This window comes from Pseudonaja textilis, chromosome 4 (assembly GCF_049901715.1).
Source record: "Pseudonaja textilis isolate UNSWEBS1 chromosome 4, rPseTex1.2, whole genome shotgun sequence".
NCBI classification, from domain to species: domain Eukaryota; kingdom Metazoa; phylum Chordata; class Lepidosauria; order Squamata; family Elapidae; genus Pseudonaja; species Pseudonaja textilis.
The window spans coordinates 58,513,245-58,530,520 of NC_141993.1; the positions used below are offsets into that span (position 1 = coordinate 58,513,245).

The window sequence follows — 17,276 nt, forward strand, 5'->3', positions numbered from 1 at the left end:
AAAAGCTAATGAATATAAACAGTGAACACCCTGACAGAAAAGATGCAAGTATAAACACTAACAAAAATATGAATCTAAAGATGAATGATTCAACTAATTAATAAATATATTCAAGTTGATTATAGTTAAATTTTATACTTCATTAACACGTTAGACCAGTTTAACAGAGATAGCACATTTGTTTTAAACTTAATTAGTCCCATAATAGATCTTTGTAGGATGAAATGCTTTTGTCTTTGTAGATTCTAAAAATATTTTAGTGGGTAAAACACATACAAAAAAGTTAAGATTAATGTTTATTACAGAAAATATTAGGGAAGCTCTAGTGAAATGTAAATAAAATGTGAAGTGTTGAAACAACCTGAAACCTCAAACATCATATTTGTATTTCAGTTATAAGGTAGTTCTCGCATTACAATGGCAACTGGAACCAGAATTTCCATCATTAAGCAACATGGCCATGAAATGTGACCGCATCACTTAGTGGCAGCAATTCCTGCAGCCCTTTTTGCCACTGTTAACTGAACACCATGGCAGTTATGCAAGAGAATTTCCTGATGACTATCCACAACAAAAGCCAATGAGGAAGCTGGCAGGAAGTTCCATGTCCCAGTTCCTCAGGCAGTACAGGTAAGTGGCTGCTACAAGATGGGGAAGGGTGCACGAGTGGGGGAAACTTTTCCTCGCAACTTGAAACCTTCCCTGATGACTTCTGCACTGACAATCTGCAGAATGTCAGAAAAGGCTGCGATCACATGATTGGGATTAGGATGCTTGACAACTGGTTGTGTGCTGGGATTCCATCTACCAGTTGTAACTATAATTTGTTCAGAATCATTCTAACTTGGAACCACTGCTGACCAAATAAATGGTCATAGGTCAGGGACAACCTGCATATTTTGCCTTTGATGGTTTCCATCACTGCACATGGGAAGATTCTCCCTTCATTTTATCATCACAGCGACCACCCTGCAAAATAGACTAGGTTGAAAGAAACAATGGCTGATTCGAAACAGCTTTCCGGGAATTTAAATATCTTTGGATATATAGAGAGAAATAGAAATCTGAAATATCTACAGCCACAAAGATACACATGACGTAGCATACCCTGCTGCGAACAGGAATGTAAAAGAGGAATTAAACACATTCATTACCACTTTCCCAGCTTTCCTCATGGTCTGGTATTTGGATGGATTCAGTGCCTTGGCTGATTTTTTATTTTTCATTTTATCCATAACAGCATAAACCACAAAGCACAATCTAGCCATTCTCGGCAAGTCACAGACATTGATGTCAAATTCCAAGGGCTCATTCCAAACATGGTCATTTCTCCCTGCTATTTCTGAGCTTACAATAGGTTTACAAAGGAGTTCATTGCCATGGAAGAGGCCAGACCTGATATGAACCTACAAGACACATGACAGAATTATTTTGAAATATTGTATCAGCTAAACAAATAATACCAAGGATTATTAAAATGCACATACTTGAAAAAAACATAGAAAAGGTGGCTTTCATGCAATTGATCTTAATGATATTATTGTACGCTGTATGAAACAAAGCTTAAACAATTCTGCTGTAAGGACACAAATTTATTTTATGTAATTGTTAATTGACATTTTAGAACAAGAATGATTTAAAATAAAATTTCCATCTGTCGGCATTATCACAACCAGGAAATGAAGTGATATAGATTATACTAAAATAGGAGGAAGGAGTGTTAGGTATGTTTGCCTGTTTGAGTTTTTTATAAACAGGATAAAGGTGGAATATGAATGAATATTGAATATACACACACACACACAATTACAAAAGCTTCTCATGTCTCGCTGATACACGCACACACACTGTATTGTAATGGAATTACACTTAGAAAGTTCTGATACAATTGTGGTATTTCTAAGACTGTAATTTTTTTCTTTATCAATATATAAACAAACTGTGATGTGTAGTATTTTTAATTAAAACAAATTTTAACGTAAGCAGAATAGTTATAGTAAAATTCAGAATGCACACCTACTCTTGAATTGGGTAAGACAACACCATTCGAGGTCAGAAAGGAAATATCCCTACTTCTTAGTGACCCACAAAGTCACAAACACTCAGTCTTGATGGGATGAGCTGGAGATGATCCCTCCCTAACCAAACCTAGACAGCCTAGAGACACTGAGACAGAACTTCAACAGTCTCACTTTGCTGACTTGGGGTCAAAAGATATAACTGGGTTTTCATCGCCTACTGCTTTCTTGTAGATGTTGAAAAGGAGTGGGAAAAGAGTACAACCCTAAAGCATTCCACACAAGAGGGGCTTAGAGAATATCCCTTTCCACAACCAGGACCTATTGGAACCAGCCCTGGAGAAGGGAAAAGAACTACCTGGAATGGTGTCCCCAATCCTTGCCCTCAGAGCTATCTCGGAAAGATACCATGGTGAACACTATTGGAAGCCACCGAGTGAATAAGGAGCACAATAATGAATTAAAAAGTAACTGCTTTGTAAAACTACTCAAACAAATTGAGCAGAAATCAATAAGCATGCAATAAAATACATCCGCTATGGCAATGTGGTAGTTTTCAATTTCATTTTACACATGTTGTACATTGACAATAAATGTTTGATTTGATTTGATTTAAATATAAGGAAGCATTTGTATCTTGTACTTGGGCATAACTCTATTTAAATTGTTCAAAGCAATTCATCTCTAAGCTGCTGAACACATTAATGGCATTCAACACTAAAACAATGTATTTTAAAATGAGAATTTTTTTAGATTCATAGGAAATGATGGTTCATTTCCTTTCATACTTTACCACAGAAAATAATGTTTATGTATAACTCAATTTGAATTGTTCATAGTTTGTAAACGGAGTAAATGGAACATTAAATATCAAATTACATGATAAATGATATAAACTTATGGTATATCTGATAGATATGTTCATAAATTAAATAATAACTCAAGTATGATCATTATATACAAAATGTACTGGGATGAACAGATAAAATATTTCTTGTAGTGGAAAATAGTTACTTACTTTGGCAGTTTCTTCTGTATTCAATTTACTACCATTTACAAGCAAAATTTTGAAAGGCTGGACAATCTCCCAGACACTTTGAGTCAACTGTGGTAGAAAGAAAACAGCACGGTGTGATTTTCATTCTCTTTAAGCAATGCATATACACTGTACATACACATTTCAAACCAGTATGCCAGTAGTACAATTCTAATTTGCAGAGCATCTGGTAGGAGTGGTTTTGGATAGAATGGAAGTGCCTGTTGAATACTGGATAAAGTTTCCAGATATAAGAAGATGATTCTCTTTGGAAGTCCTGAGTGACTGCAAGAAAATCTACAGGCATAAGCCCAAATCAGAGATCATTTATCCCACGGAGCCCAGAAAGAAGTCTGTCATTAATGCAGTAATTCATCCCTCCAATTAAATGACAGGAGAAAATACAGAACTACCTGCTAGGATTCTTTTCGGAATCATTTCTCTTTTGTAAATTTCAGCAGATTAGAACAGAAACATTAAACTGAAATCATAAATTCTGTTTACTGCAAAAGTTCTCACATTGTAGGTTGGGGATATTTCAATTTTTTAAAAAAAGATGACAAGGCCTGTTCAGGCAAATTGGAATCACTGTCAACTCCCTCTTGTCTTACCTGAACAAGCCTACAGTGGGCTTGTGCAAGCAGAGAGAAAAATCCTGAATGACTTCTGAGCCTTGGACAAACCATGGGTGTAGCCATCTCAAAACTATGACAGCCGAAGTAGTTTTGTGGTCACTTATTATTTATGATTTAGTTTTATACATGAAGGACACAAATACATTTTATCATTTTAAGGCACTGCAGTATTATAGTTTGAAAATCTCTGGAAAGCAGTCGGCGATTTCTGAATAAATTATTTCTCCTCAGGTCTAAAGCAACAATAGCTCTCCCCCAAATAGTAACATCCACATATATACATGAAAACTCACACGTTTTTTTTTGGGTGGTAGAGGAAGAGGAAGATTGTTTGATTTTCGATTTATTGCTACTTCTATAGCGATCATTTCCTGTTCATACATTGTTTTAATTGTGCTGCATTCAATAAGTGTCAGGTGAGGAAGAGCTCTGTTTATTACACAACAATGGATATACTGAAAAAGAAAATTATACGATTACTTGGTAGTTCAAAATTACATGGAGCATTTCAAATAATAACGTGATTGTACAGAGTCCCAAGAGCAGTTTGTGCTCCTTCCAGAGGACAGAATGTGAGCCCTGCAGTTCCTGTAAAAGATGTAATGGAAGCAGGGAATTATTAAATATAGATAGTTTAATTAACTGCACTTAATAACTTAATCTTAAAAAAATGTTAATTTATATGTGAACTCTACACATTGTATTTTAAGTTAATTAAAATCACATTTAGCTGCCTGGAGTTGCTGGGAGCTAGGAAGCATATAAATCTAATATTTTTTTCTTATATTTATGCAAGGTTAATAAATTATTATCTGTTCATAATAATACAAAGTCACACTTGCCAGTTCTTTAGCTGGTGTTGGTCTTTATACAATATATATCAAGTTCTTCCCAAGGAAGTCATAATGTATAGGCATACTATATATGTGGATCCAAGCAGTGTGGCCTTTTTCAATTGACAGATGGAAACTGTGTCATTAGCTGATTGTCTAGGTGCCATTTAAGATTTTTTGTTATGGCATCCAGAATGTTGATAATCATTATTATTAAACCATATTAATGGCATATAAATTTTATAAATTATTAATACTAATATTATTAGCCCATTCCAGTTCTGTATACTTTTTTATTATGCTCACTTTCAGAAGTGAGTATACAAGTATACAGTCCAAATACAGTATGTACTCCCATCTATTAAAATATAATTAAGATCAAAGAACTTCAGAAAATAAAGTACATAATAATGTATAATAAAGATTTATTATATTTTTATTAATTACCAATTTAGCAACAAAGTTGTAACTAAATAATTTGCTCTCAATTCTACAGATTTAAGTTTTTAAAATGTTGATTATATTATATATTTCTTATTAATATGACAACAAAGTTCTCATAATCCTTTGTATGAAATTCTGTCTCTCTGTAAGTCCATGTATTGCCAAATAAGTTAATATTAAAAATAAAAATTCAAGAATATTATTCACAGTTTAAATCAATATTTCATATATGATTTGTTTTTCCAAGTTCCAAATTGGTATATTATTTTGAGAATGCTACCTGGAATTGAATTAATGGATGATCCCCAAAAACATATTCCAGTTTTCCATTAACTTGTAACACATAATCATAAGGATTAACTTCTTCATCTTCTTTTCCATGGATAGTCAACCATTTCCGAATTGCCAATTCATTCAACTTAATAGGGTTAATATTAGGAGACACTTGAAAACTAAATACATCCTATTAAGAAGAAACAGAATTTATTATTATCAAGCATTAAAAAGAATTTGTTTATGAAATTATAATTGTTTTAAGGTATCTTTTGTGTTAAGTGAGAAAGACAGAATATAATTGATAAAAGAATTAGATTTATAAATATTTTTCAACAAAATTATTTTTGACATAATTCATCTGGCAAGTTAAATCACTGATAACTAGAGGTATTGTAGGGATGTTTTTAACTCATAAAGGCTCCCATACCACATAGAAAACTCATGCCATATAGAAAACTTATTGTTCCTTTGTTTTATAGAATTAGTAACAAACCATAGAGATAGAGAATATTACTTATACTCACATCCTGCTCAATTCAGGAATTTAAATTAAAAGCATTGCAGAAAGATGGGTTGAGTAGTGTCTACAAGAATGTATTCAAAAAAGGATTTGACCTTTTCTTTTACACCCCTTCAAATTTTTGATGAATGCTATCTTATCACTTATCTGTCCTCTAAATCTTCTCTTCTCATGGTAAGCTGGTAAAGTTCAGAAGTTTAATTTCTTTTCATGTATAATTCTTACTAAAATTATTGAAAACAGGCTATTAATTTGTGTTCATTCTCACTGTCCTTCTCTGAATCTATTTCAGTTTGTTGGACTCTTGGTGTGGTGTCCAAAACTGAATATAACAATAAAAGTAGGGTTTAATCACTAAGAACATGGTAGAATTAAAGTAACTCCTGTACTGACTTATGGCCCAGAACCATGGGCCTATCACAGTCATCATTACTTGAACAAACTCACACCCACTTATTAACCTCCATTGTATAAACAGACAAAAACATTCCAGCTTCTGCAGTAAATCCTGAAATAAAACACCCACTCCTTCTACAGTTTTACCACAATTTGAACTTTTAACTACTGGTGGAAGATATTTTCAATGGTCCAGGACAGACTACCAAAAAGGAGTCTTGTAGAACAATCTAGCATGTCCCTGTCACATGGCTACATCACTTTATCAAGGCCAGCTCACTCCATGGATTTTTATTTTCATATTTAATCCTAGCTAGCTACCAAGCAAAAACAAGTTCAAACAGAAGGTCCTGAATTTTAGAGCTCAAGTTGCTAACATCAAATTCTTAAAATGACTGACCCAGAACAGAAATAATTTTCAATTAGAAAAATATCTAACTATGTGTCTGACAAAGTGCCAAAAAGCAGCTTTAATCAGAGAAAAATGTTGAGTTCCTGGTTTCCATGGCAGAATGGGACAATTTCATCAAGTTTCTTATTCAGAGAAGATATGTATATGTGGTGCACTACAGATCAAGTACATCAGTCATATCCTCTTTGACTGCCAACTATGTGCTTTAGCTAAAGCAAGGATGTTAAAACCATTGACAGGACAGCCCCTTAGTACCCCATCAAAAGATGATCTTACGTTCTCCAAGATACAAACATATAGCAATAAGAAAAACTGCCAAACTGATAGCTAAGGCCATCCGACTTCCCATCTAGAGCAGATTGGAATCAACTGCATGTGATTATATGATTATTTCACTGAATATTCCAATATGTTCTATGTTTAAATTTTGATTTGGTCTTTTCATCATTAAACAAGAACCTAAGTTTCCATTTGTTGCAGCTGTTTTACACTGTTGACTACATTATGAACCCAATTAACACTTCAATATCTTTTTACTAAGTCAGTTCTTTGAACCTGTGTATTTGATTTTTGTTTCCTAAGTGAAGAACTCTGAATTTGCCCATGTTAAATTTTATTATTTTCAGCCCATTTCTCAAACAACCCAAGACTAATCTGATTTTTATTTTTATCTTCTAAGGTATTAAGTATTTCATTCATTGCTGTATCATATTATAAGCTCTTCTCCCTTTGTTCTTCCAAATCACTAGGGGAAATATTGAACAGTAGAGTGCCCAGAAGTGAATCTTATGGCACTTCATTTGGTATTCATTCCAGTTTGATGAAGAATGTTGTTGAATTCTCTTTGAATATAGATTGAAATCATGTATATATCCAATTAAGTGCATCTTCAACAACCCTATCATTAACTAGCCCGCTAAATTCAAAATATGTCTACTGAATTACCACAATCTACTAATGAAATTAGCAAATAAGATTATGAAATAAAGGTTGTTCTGGAAAAAAATGAGAATTTCAGGTAATTACTGCATTGTATCCTGTATTTCCATAGTGTTTTCAGATTAATATTTTTATAACCTCCTCTAGAATCTTCCCAGTTATAAACATCACTAAGTTGTTTTCTTTTAAAACATATTAAATTAATTTATATCTATTAATAAAAACTACTCAGGGAATTAAAAGGAAATGATATATAGATATTTATACTGATGATGTGCTATTGCAGCAAGGAATATGAATCACATTTTTATAACAAATGACTCTAAAAATTTAAAAATAAAGCCAATAAAATTTAAAGAGCTGCCTTATAACAGAAATTTAAAAAGCAGTTTCTTTTTAAATCTATTTTAACATCAATATGTAAAATATTATATTCTAGTTTCTATGCATATATAGCATTATTATATATAAATCCTATGCAATAATTAATATAAGGTTCTTACATGACAAATAAAAATAAGAGTAAACAAAGATTGATTCCACAGGGAAAAAACTGAAATTAAACAAAAACTTTGTTTTAGTATTTTAAAACCTTATGTGAAAAGTTTCTTAGAGGTATTTCAGAGATCAAATGCTGATTCTTACAGACACTTCAAAACTGGCCAGATATATACCAACACTATACAAGTGAAATAAAGCAAGAAAAATGCTTTCTTTCTTAAGAATCCTCCTAGCAGTGTCTATTCCACATTCACAGAATGCTTTTATATAAAGACATATGGAGCTTCCACTCCAGAAAAAAATGTAAGAATTCAAAAGCAATTATTGACAAATGTAAATCATAACTCAGTTTTCATTTCAATTGGTTTTATTATTATTATTTTTTTGTCTGGGACTTTATTTATGTATCAGCTTTTTGATAACCAGCCAAACCTCGTGATGGAGTATCATAGCTATAATGAATAAGTCAGTCAAAATCAATTCAATATTTTCTTAGTTTCAAAATGTATTTGTCTCAAAACTGTTATGTTCTCTGAAGTTTCTGCCAAAGCCCAGGACTCAAACTCAAATAGCAAATATTCAAAAATAAAGTCATCAGCTATATTTTCTGTGCATAGTTGATATTTCATAGGAGTCACCTGTCTCTATAAAACTTAATAAGCAGTTTAAGTATTACACATTAATGAACAAAATCTAACATAAATATTAATAAGATTGCTAGGATTTCTAGGAGAGATGGAATTGAAATTAACTTTTCTAAAAAGGCTATTTGTTGATAAATTCCTCTTAAACTACAATTCCGGGAAATATCAGCTGACATGGAAATTTTGAGCCAGGAAACATATGGCAAGAAAGAGTTAATATGCCCTTAGCTAAACTAGTTTCTCTATACCCCAGATTTTTGTTTGTAAACAAAAGGACAAGAGTGTAAGATTCAAGCAGGTTCATAAACAATATATTGATTAAACTTAAGAACTCAGAAAAAACAATACAATTTTACTTTCAGACCACTATAACGTATCTGTTTTTACTCTTATGTATACAGAAACAAAACAATTTTTGCTAGTACCTATGTAACTCATACATGTATGCTACTTTATTTTGAAATTGCTATTTTAACTGGAAAGGAAATCAACTGCAGCTATCTTAATATGAACGGGTGAATCTGGAATTGAAAGAAACAATCTTCAACAGGAGACCAACAATCAGATACAAGCGCATCAATTTTTTTGGGGGGTAAATTTTACTTGAGTTTTCACAAAGAGAAAAAAAATACAAATAAAACATCTTTTTTGAAAGTAGTGTAATCCCGGGTTACATTTCTTCGTACAGACACAAATTCAGGTTTATGCTCATTTTTATATTCTATTCCATATCTTATTACTATTTTACATTTTCTGCATAGCTTCTCCCCTCTTTTAATTTTCTCAAGTTTATTTTAATTATCTCATCTCAATTCAAATCATTGTATTTATATTTTTGTCTGTCCTGTTTCAATTATCTATTATCTTTTCTCATTAAACAAAATTTCTCCTGTAGTTACTGATTGGAGTATGACGCCTTTATATCTTTTCCTAAAGTTGTAACATTCAATATAATATATACCGTATTTCCCCATGTATAAGCACCCCTTTGTATAAGCCACCCCCCCAATTTTTGGACTGTGAAGTTTTGAAAAAAATATTTTATTAGAGAAACAAGTTATGAAGAAAGAAAATTTACAAAGAAGCAAAATTCGACGCCTAGATCTACAACTTCGGTCATGACGCCGAAAGCGGTGCGGCGACGCTAGCAATCTACGCATCGAACGAGAGTAGGAACGAAGCATTCAGGCCGATGCCTAGCGTATGCATTTCTATCGCGTACTCGCACTCGTAATCGTATCATCACGTACAATTTTTACAAAAAAGTATAGCATACTGCTGGAAAACCAGTTTATTCCTACTTTATTATTTTATGCATTTTTCACGTATAAAAAGTGTACCTGCTTTGTATATGCCACCCCCCTACTTTTTGGGCTTGAAAATTTTGGAAAAAAGGGGTGGCTTATACATGGGGAAATACGGTAACTTCCATTCGGATTCTGCTTGGTACATTGTTAAAATACACACTGTATTCTTAAAAAAAGAAAAAATTATAAATGTATATAATTAAAACAACATTCCTCATTTTAATCATACGTTGTTTCCAATTTTCTAAAGTTATTTCTGTTATTTCTATTACTAATATAACAATACAATCTTATGTACCTTTACAGAATCCCTTTTTCAGTTAGATTTTCACCCATTATCTCTAAATAGGTCCTGTTTCTCTGTATCTTGCTCCGGTCCTTTGTAACTTCTTTTCCTTTCCTTCTTCCCTCTCCTCTTCTCTCTCCCCTTTTTACCCCCTTGTCTCTCTACCTCTATTTTTCTCTTCTGTATTCCCCTTTTCTGTTGCTTTCCAGTATTATACTTATTTTTTGAATTATTTTTCTTTTTTTTTGGTTGTTTTTTTAAGTCTTAAATTCTCCATTCTCTTTCCCCCCTTTCCTTTTTCTTCCCCACATAAAATTGTTTGTTCATTAAAGATGGCTTCTTCGTCCCAGTCTTCTTGTTTTGCAGTCGTTTCTTGTTGTTTCTCATAGTTCCAAATCTCCATTTCTAAGAATTGAAAAACGAAGCCAAAACAACCCTTGCCTTCTTGTGCATCTTCTTTGTACTTTTTAAGTTCCATTTTCAATTCATCCAGAAGTGGTGCCATTGTATAAATTTTTAAGCAACCACCCGATTGATTTTAGTCATTAAATATAATAACTAAGAGTCCAAAGATCACCAAATAATCCAAATACACGCAAGCTGTTTCTTTTTTGCTCTTTTTTTTACTTTCTCTTTCTGGGGTTACTATTTAGTTGCAAAGTTTCAGTTAAAATGTATCTTTTAGAAGTCTTGTTGAAGTTTTACTGTAGATTCTTTTTAATTCCAGGCAGACTCCTCCCTCTTCCAGATCCTGCCCTTATTCTTTTTCTCTCCCTTCCTGCTTATGAAAAAGAAAAATTTTAATGTCCAGAAATCTTTATTATCCCTTTGGCATTTTGTTTTATTTTCAGCTTAATTGTCTATTGATGTCAAAGTGAATTTTTCCGATTTCTTATTTAAGTCTCTTAGTTGTCAGTATAGGGAAGGAGAGAGAAGGAAAAAAAAGCCAAACCTTTCCCTTTTCACTTTCCTTCGCTGCTTCCGACTCTTCTTTGGGAGTGATGTTATTTTTTGTAAGTTTAAATTCCAGGGTACCTTAGTTGTTGCTTTTACAATTTAACCCGGTCAGCCAAAACTTTCACTTCTTATCTTCCTCCTGCACATTCTTTTCCGGTCAAGTTCTCCTTTGTGGTGGCCATTTCTGAACACCGCTGCAACCGCCTTCAGGAAAGGGAGGAATGGCCAGCTGAGGAGGGGAGATGCGGCTCTCCTCAATCCTGCTGGCAGTCTCCCCCCTCTTCACCACCTCTACAGGGTGGCTTAGCCCCAAAACCAGCTGGCTCAGGGCGCTCCAGCAGCGAGCCCAGACAGAAACCGCGCACAATCACAGATTTCTGTCTGTTGCCGAAGCCTTTCAAACCAGAAGTCCACCAATTTTTTGAGAATGAAATTAAGGTCTCCTAATATTCATGTAATTTAATGTATTAGGTATTGAGGCCCTCCAACTTTAAAATGACTCTGGATAGCTTACAATATATAAAATAAAAAAATGTACAGTTACACTCACTCATAACATTTTCGTGTTTATTTTCAATCAACTGCAATGCCATATCAGATTACAACTTAAAACTGTTCTTGGTTCTAAAAAATAGCTGCCTCTGCAGAATAATACAATAAGGGACCATTCTTTCAGAAATACATAGAATGCCCATCAAATCCTTCACATTTAGTGAAAATTATTTAAAGGACAGAAAAGTTTACAAATTAGATTAAGAACCCTACCTGACAGTTCTCATAATGGATAGCCACAACAATATTGCCACCATAAAGCTTATCCTGGAAGTTGTCCTGGACTGCTGGTTCTAATACTGGTGGATATGTGCGCTTTAACCAATTCATCAAAGATAATCCCACCAGTGACTGCATTTTCTCTTCACTAATTTGTCGCATCTTAATCCGGAATTCTTTGATTTCAGGGTCCTGCAGGGCATCAAATTCATGGAGGCCTGGATTTTTTTGTGTGTGTTAAAGAAAATAACAACAGGTTGGTTAATTACCATTTGCAAATATAATGGTATATTTTAAAAAATCATTTTCTGACTAATGCAGGCATTAACTAAATTTTGTGCATCTGACCACAATGCACAAGAATGAGAATAATGCTGGCACAGCTGTACAAGAGAAGTTTATCAGTGATCTTCCCATCATCTTTCTCTGTTCTCTTTGCAACCATTTTACTTCCAATTTAAGGAATGAATTGTAGTTGCTAAATGAAGAGATGTTCATGTATAAAGTGCCACAGGATGGTGGAAAGGAGAGTTAAAGAAGTTGGACAATATTGTTTAAACTGACAATATCATAATTCTCAAACTATTATGCAAGTTGGAACATGTCTGTTCTAATGTAATGAATATTGTTGTAAATTTTGATTATCATTTTACTAAGATATTTGTACCCGGACTACACTGTTTAATTGATGATGAAATTATTATATTTTAAAAATTAAAAAACAACAAGCCTGAAGTTGAAATCTATAACCTCTTAATGATGATGGACAGTGAGGGAGCAGCTCATATGCCTTCTGGTGAGGTAGGGCTATCTGAAGACTGCTGATGATCAATAGCTACATCTTCCTCATGGAGGGAGGGAACCCTTGGAACATGCTGGGATGTTCAGCCAAGGAGAAGGAGGAGGAGGAGGAGGAGTTTTCGATACTCCTTGCCAGCTTCCCACAAGCAAAAGCAATGGGGCAGCCCACAGGAAGTTGGAAATCACTCTTTCTCCCACTGCTTTTTTGCCCATCAGTGATCATTCTGTTTCTTTCTTTAGGTAAGGAAATATCCCTAAGAGGATATCCCAACAGGTTGTTTAGTGTAAAATAAAAATATTATCTTGCTTCAATTCACCTCAAGTTAATGTACTTGTAGTGCCTTATCCCCAAAACAAGAACATGGAGATTTACCTTTTCCTATGAGAACACCTATTTTAGAGTCTAACTTTTCTCCTGGATCACAGCTTCTTGTAATTAACTGGAGAACAGGAAGAAATGGTCTAATATCACAGAGTCTTCGGGTTTCATCTTCCAGTTCCTCACGTACTGCCGTTTGGTTCACACAGGAGAACATATAGGAATCAATCTCCAGAAGAAGATGAAATAGAGGGTAGCTGTGTGCTTGTTTCCATAATAGCTGCAAAGAAGACCAAACTGTGGTAACAGAAAGCTCCACTAGAAAGTAAATTCTTTTTCAATTTAAATCCAGCATTAATTGGTGTTCCTTGCCTACTCTTGTAAGCTCAAACTCCAGCATAAACAAACATCCTTCAATCAAATCCAGCTGACTCAAGCCTTCAAAGAACAACAAATGTATCAAATTTCAGTGTGTTGATATGTTGAGCTTAAGAGAAAACTAGTTCATTCTACTAGAGTGAGTATTTTAGATTAGAACAGCCTTTCAGGAACAAAAAAGATACTTGTAAAACCTTATTTATATTCAACCAGAAAGTACTAAGTTGATCCACCAAGTTGATTCTTTAAGTGATCTCTTTGATAGGTTTGTCAAACTATTGAGCTGGGTTGGGTAAACTATTAAAGCAAAAATCAATTCCAAGCCAAATGTATAATCCCTATTAATCAATCATTATACTTACAGTATTTCCTAAAAATGGAATAAAAGTGCTTGGCCATCTTCAGTACCAAAGAGAGATCTCCCACATTTATTATTTAGTTAATGGAAGAGAGAGTAGGCTGGACAGGTACACTCCTAAAGATCCAGAGGGTTCAGAACAGCACCTCTTGAATCTTCTCTAAGGGATGCAGTGGGATAATTTTCTGTTCAAAATATTATTTATTATATTACTCCTCTTCTATGACTAGAAGCTAGATAATCAATACTGAGACTGGATGTTTAATGAAAATAACTGAACTGTGCATAAGACATCTGCTCTCAAAAATATCTTAATAGTTCATATTAAGAATGTTGCTTAGTAAAAATACTGAGATGATGTTTCAATTAAAATATATGAATATCTAAACAGCATTTTACCTGTTTGATATGACAAATAGTGGCATCACGAGGAACATCTAGACTGATGTAAATCCCAGTGGGAAGCAGGCAATCCACAGAGACTGAGCTATCACCTGCTATGTGTGAATCTACTGCCCAGATGTCCAGGATATCTGCCATGGCAGGAGGCATTATAGATTTTAAATATCATAACCACATGGACCTAGAGAGAAAAACAAAGATGGAGCAAGCTGAGGTTTTTTCTGCCCCTCAGATCAGCTTGAAAAAAAATGGAACAAAAATCTACAGGGAATTATAAATCAAATCCTAGTCAATGAATTCTATGAACATGTAAAGGTGCCCTTGAGACGTGCTCAGCTGCCGTTGAATACATAACCAAAAGCACATACTTTTCTTGGCAACAATATGCTAAGAAGAAGCTGCATTAATGTCTCCATATGAGCCAGGGTCAGCGCCTGGTGATTTCACAGAAATGTATATGTACTATTGTATGTATATCTACTATTGTCTTCTTATGATAATCTTTTTGACTTTTCACATTAGCCTATACTCCTAGTATTCCTTGGAGGTTCCCCATTCAAACACTAACCAGGCCTGGCCTTGCTTATCTTTTATATCTTGATAAAGTCAACCAGGCATTGCCACTAGCTTAATATTATGTCCATATGCAGCCACTGTATCCAAGGAGTCCAGCTATCAAGACAAATTTAGTATTTAATGCAAATATATATAAATATGTCAGAAAAATCTTATCATGTTTTAATATTACACATAACATTAGCGTTCCATTTTTATGAGGCTATTTTATCAACGATTGGAATTCATTTCATGTGCCATCCACAGCCGCCTTCAGTGCCATAGGTGGCTATATAAATTTGATTAAGAAATAAATAAAATAAAAATTGAAAGCTTTTGCCTTTGTTCTCTTTTTCCTTTTAAGCTGTTGTTGGTTAGCTTTTTAATTATCCTATTAACAGCGAAGATGGCAAGGTTCACATTAAATATAGCTTCTCATTAGCTGTAAAAAAATATGCCTTTATAATAGCTAACATGTGCACAGATTAAAGGAACAGGACAGCATCATTTATTATATTCAAGTTGCCAATAAACTGTAGTTCACAATTCAGACTGTTACCGCAATATGAGGGTTGACTGAAAATTAATGTCTCCAATGCTACAAACCACCAACAGATGTCACTAGTGATACTCCAAAAGCTATGACATGTTCTTTAGGATCTGTTCTTTCATTTCATTTGGCAGTAGTTCCTGTGGGGAAAAAAAGGTGTGTTGCTATTCTTTGTAAAATAGAAGCCTGTGATAACTCAGTGTAATTTGAATAACATGCTACAATTGAATTTTCACAGTCAAAGAAATCTCCCCAACTGAAATTCACCACCAAATGCAGGTTATTTATGAGGATGACTGTGTTGATATGAGTTCTGCATGTCCCTGCCCCCTCTCCCAAATAAATGATGAACCTCAAAGAGCTGGTGTGTATGATAAGGAATGAAGTGGATGACTTGAGGATGACAAGCACTACCTGCTACATTTTTCTGACTGTGAAAGCAACACTACTTTTTCCTAGTTTTTCATGTCCTAATAATAACAACAGCATTTAGATTTGTACAGCTTTACAGCCCTCTCTATACCATTTTTTACAGAGTCAGCATCTTGCCCCCACTAATCTGGGTCCTCATTTTACCGACCTCTGAAGGATGGAAGGCTAAGTCAACCTTGAGCCTGATGAGATTGGAACTGTGAAATTGCAGGCAGCCAGCTGTCATCAGAAGTAGCCTACAGTACTGCATTCTAACCACTGTGCCACCACAGCTTTAAATAGTAAATCTTTACTATTACTTAGTAAATAGTATGATTTTCTGAATTTCACAGTTCCAGACCATTTCAATTCACTAATGCCCGAGATGCCATAGTTTAACCAATTTGTTTCATCTTTCACTGTGTTGAGATTTTTAATATTCATGTTACTTACGTTTCATGTGTCAATTGTAACTCTATCTTTGGGGCTTCAGATTTTCTTTTCCTGTATGGTAAGGTCAGCAGCCATATGCTATGAAAGTTTTAATCTAGCCATATCATAAACATCATCAGAACTCCAAAACATCTTAGTTCTTCCTCTGTGTATGCTAAATGCCATCCAACTTATGGGCCCATCATCTGTACTTTATCCTTATCTATCCAATAAGGAGGGATTTTTTTGTAAAATACAGTAGTAGATTACCATTGCTGTATGAAAAATTTGCCTTTTCTATTGTCTAAGAGATCAGTTACTTGAACATCTTTTTGTATCACTATTGTCTGTTATACTGTATGTACTGTTTGTTTTAGATGAGACTTTCATGCCTTATCTATGAATTATGTATATTGGCATATACCTTTAGTATTTTTGCTCATTCCTCCCAGGAAGACTGTCCCCACCACAATGAGTGGGGAAGGATAATTGGGGAATACATAATTACTATTATTAATCACAGTTAATAAGCATTAATATAACATAGAGCTTTCCCCAAATCTAGTAGTAAAAACAAAGGGATAGACTGAGTTTTCCATGGAAAGGCCTCCCATTGAACTAGAAAACGTAGCTGCATGAAGCAGATGTTTTGACTGAGGCGAAAGTGGAGGGAGTGCTTAATCCCTTTTTGAGTGGATTGTTTCAATGTTAGTGACAATATAATTATTATCAAAACTATTTCCCTGCTCATGACAGTTTTCATCAAATAAAGAATCATTGTTAAACTGTATGTAGCCACTGTCTAGTTACACTCAGTAGGTGGATTTAAACCCTTATTTGAATTTGCTTTGTTTGCCAATTTTATTTACATAAAAGTTAGGTGCAGTGTGGAAATTGCAGCACTTTAACAATAAACCAATTGTCATCATCAGCCAAGGATTCTGATTTTTATATGGTAGAAAGAGCCACAAATATTTCATTCATTATTAATATCCAAGTCATGTGTTTTAGTTACTATATGATGTTGGGTTTCACTCTCTGAATAGCTGTTCTTGTAAGACCAGCAAAACAGTTTTCCAATCTATGCTACGGTGA

The 17,276-nt window shown here is 34.0% G+C and overlaps 1 protein-coding gene across 3 annotated transcripts in view; it reads right to left on the bottom strand.

Annotated features, from left to right (window-relative positions):
* Positions 1 to 17,276, bottom strand: part of PIK3CB (phosphatidylinositol-4,5-bisphosphate 3-kinase catalytic subunit beta) — a 77,841-nt gene that overhangs the window by 30,841 nt on the left and 29,724 nt on the right. The window contains exons 3-10 of one of the 3 annotated variants that reach the window (XM_087933164.1): positions 15,395 to 15,478; positions 14,231 to 14,414; positions 13,150 to 13,375; positions 11,970 to 12,193; positions 5,247 to 5,429; positions 3,983 to 4,144; positions 3,037 to 3,123; positions 1,155 to 1,406 (exon numbers count right to left, since the gene is read on the bottom strand). In XM_087933164.1, the coding sequence (XP_087789290.1) occupies positions 1,155 to 1,406; positions 3,037 to 3,123; positions 3,983 to 4,144; positions 5,247 to 5,429; positions 11,970 to 12,193; positions 13,150 to 13,375; positions 14,231 to 14,383 (1,287 nt within the window). In that variant the 5' untranslated portion in view covers positions 14,384 to 14,414; positions 15,395 to 15,478. Of the gene's footprint in view, positions 1 to 1,154; positions 1,407 to 3,036; positions 3,124 to 3,982; positions 4,145 to 5,246; positions 5,430 to 11,969; positions 12,194 to 13,149; positions 13,376 to 14,230; positions 14,415 to 15,347; positions 15,479 to 17,276 lie in introns of all 3 variants that reach the window. The other 2 variants (XM_087933163.1, XM_087933165.1) reach the window with 2 other exon arrangements.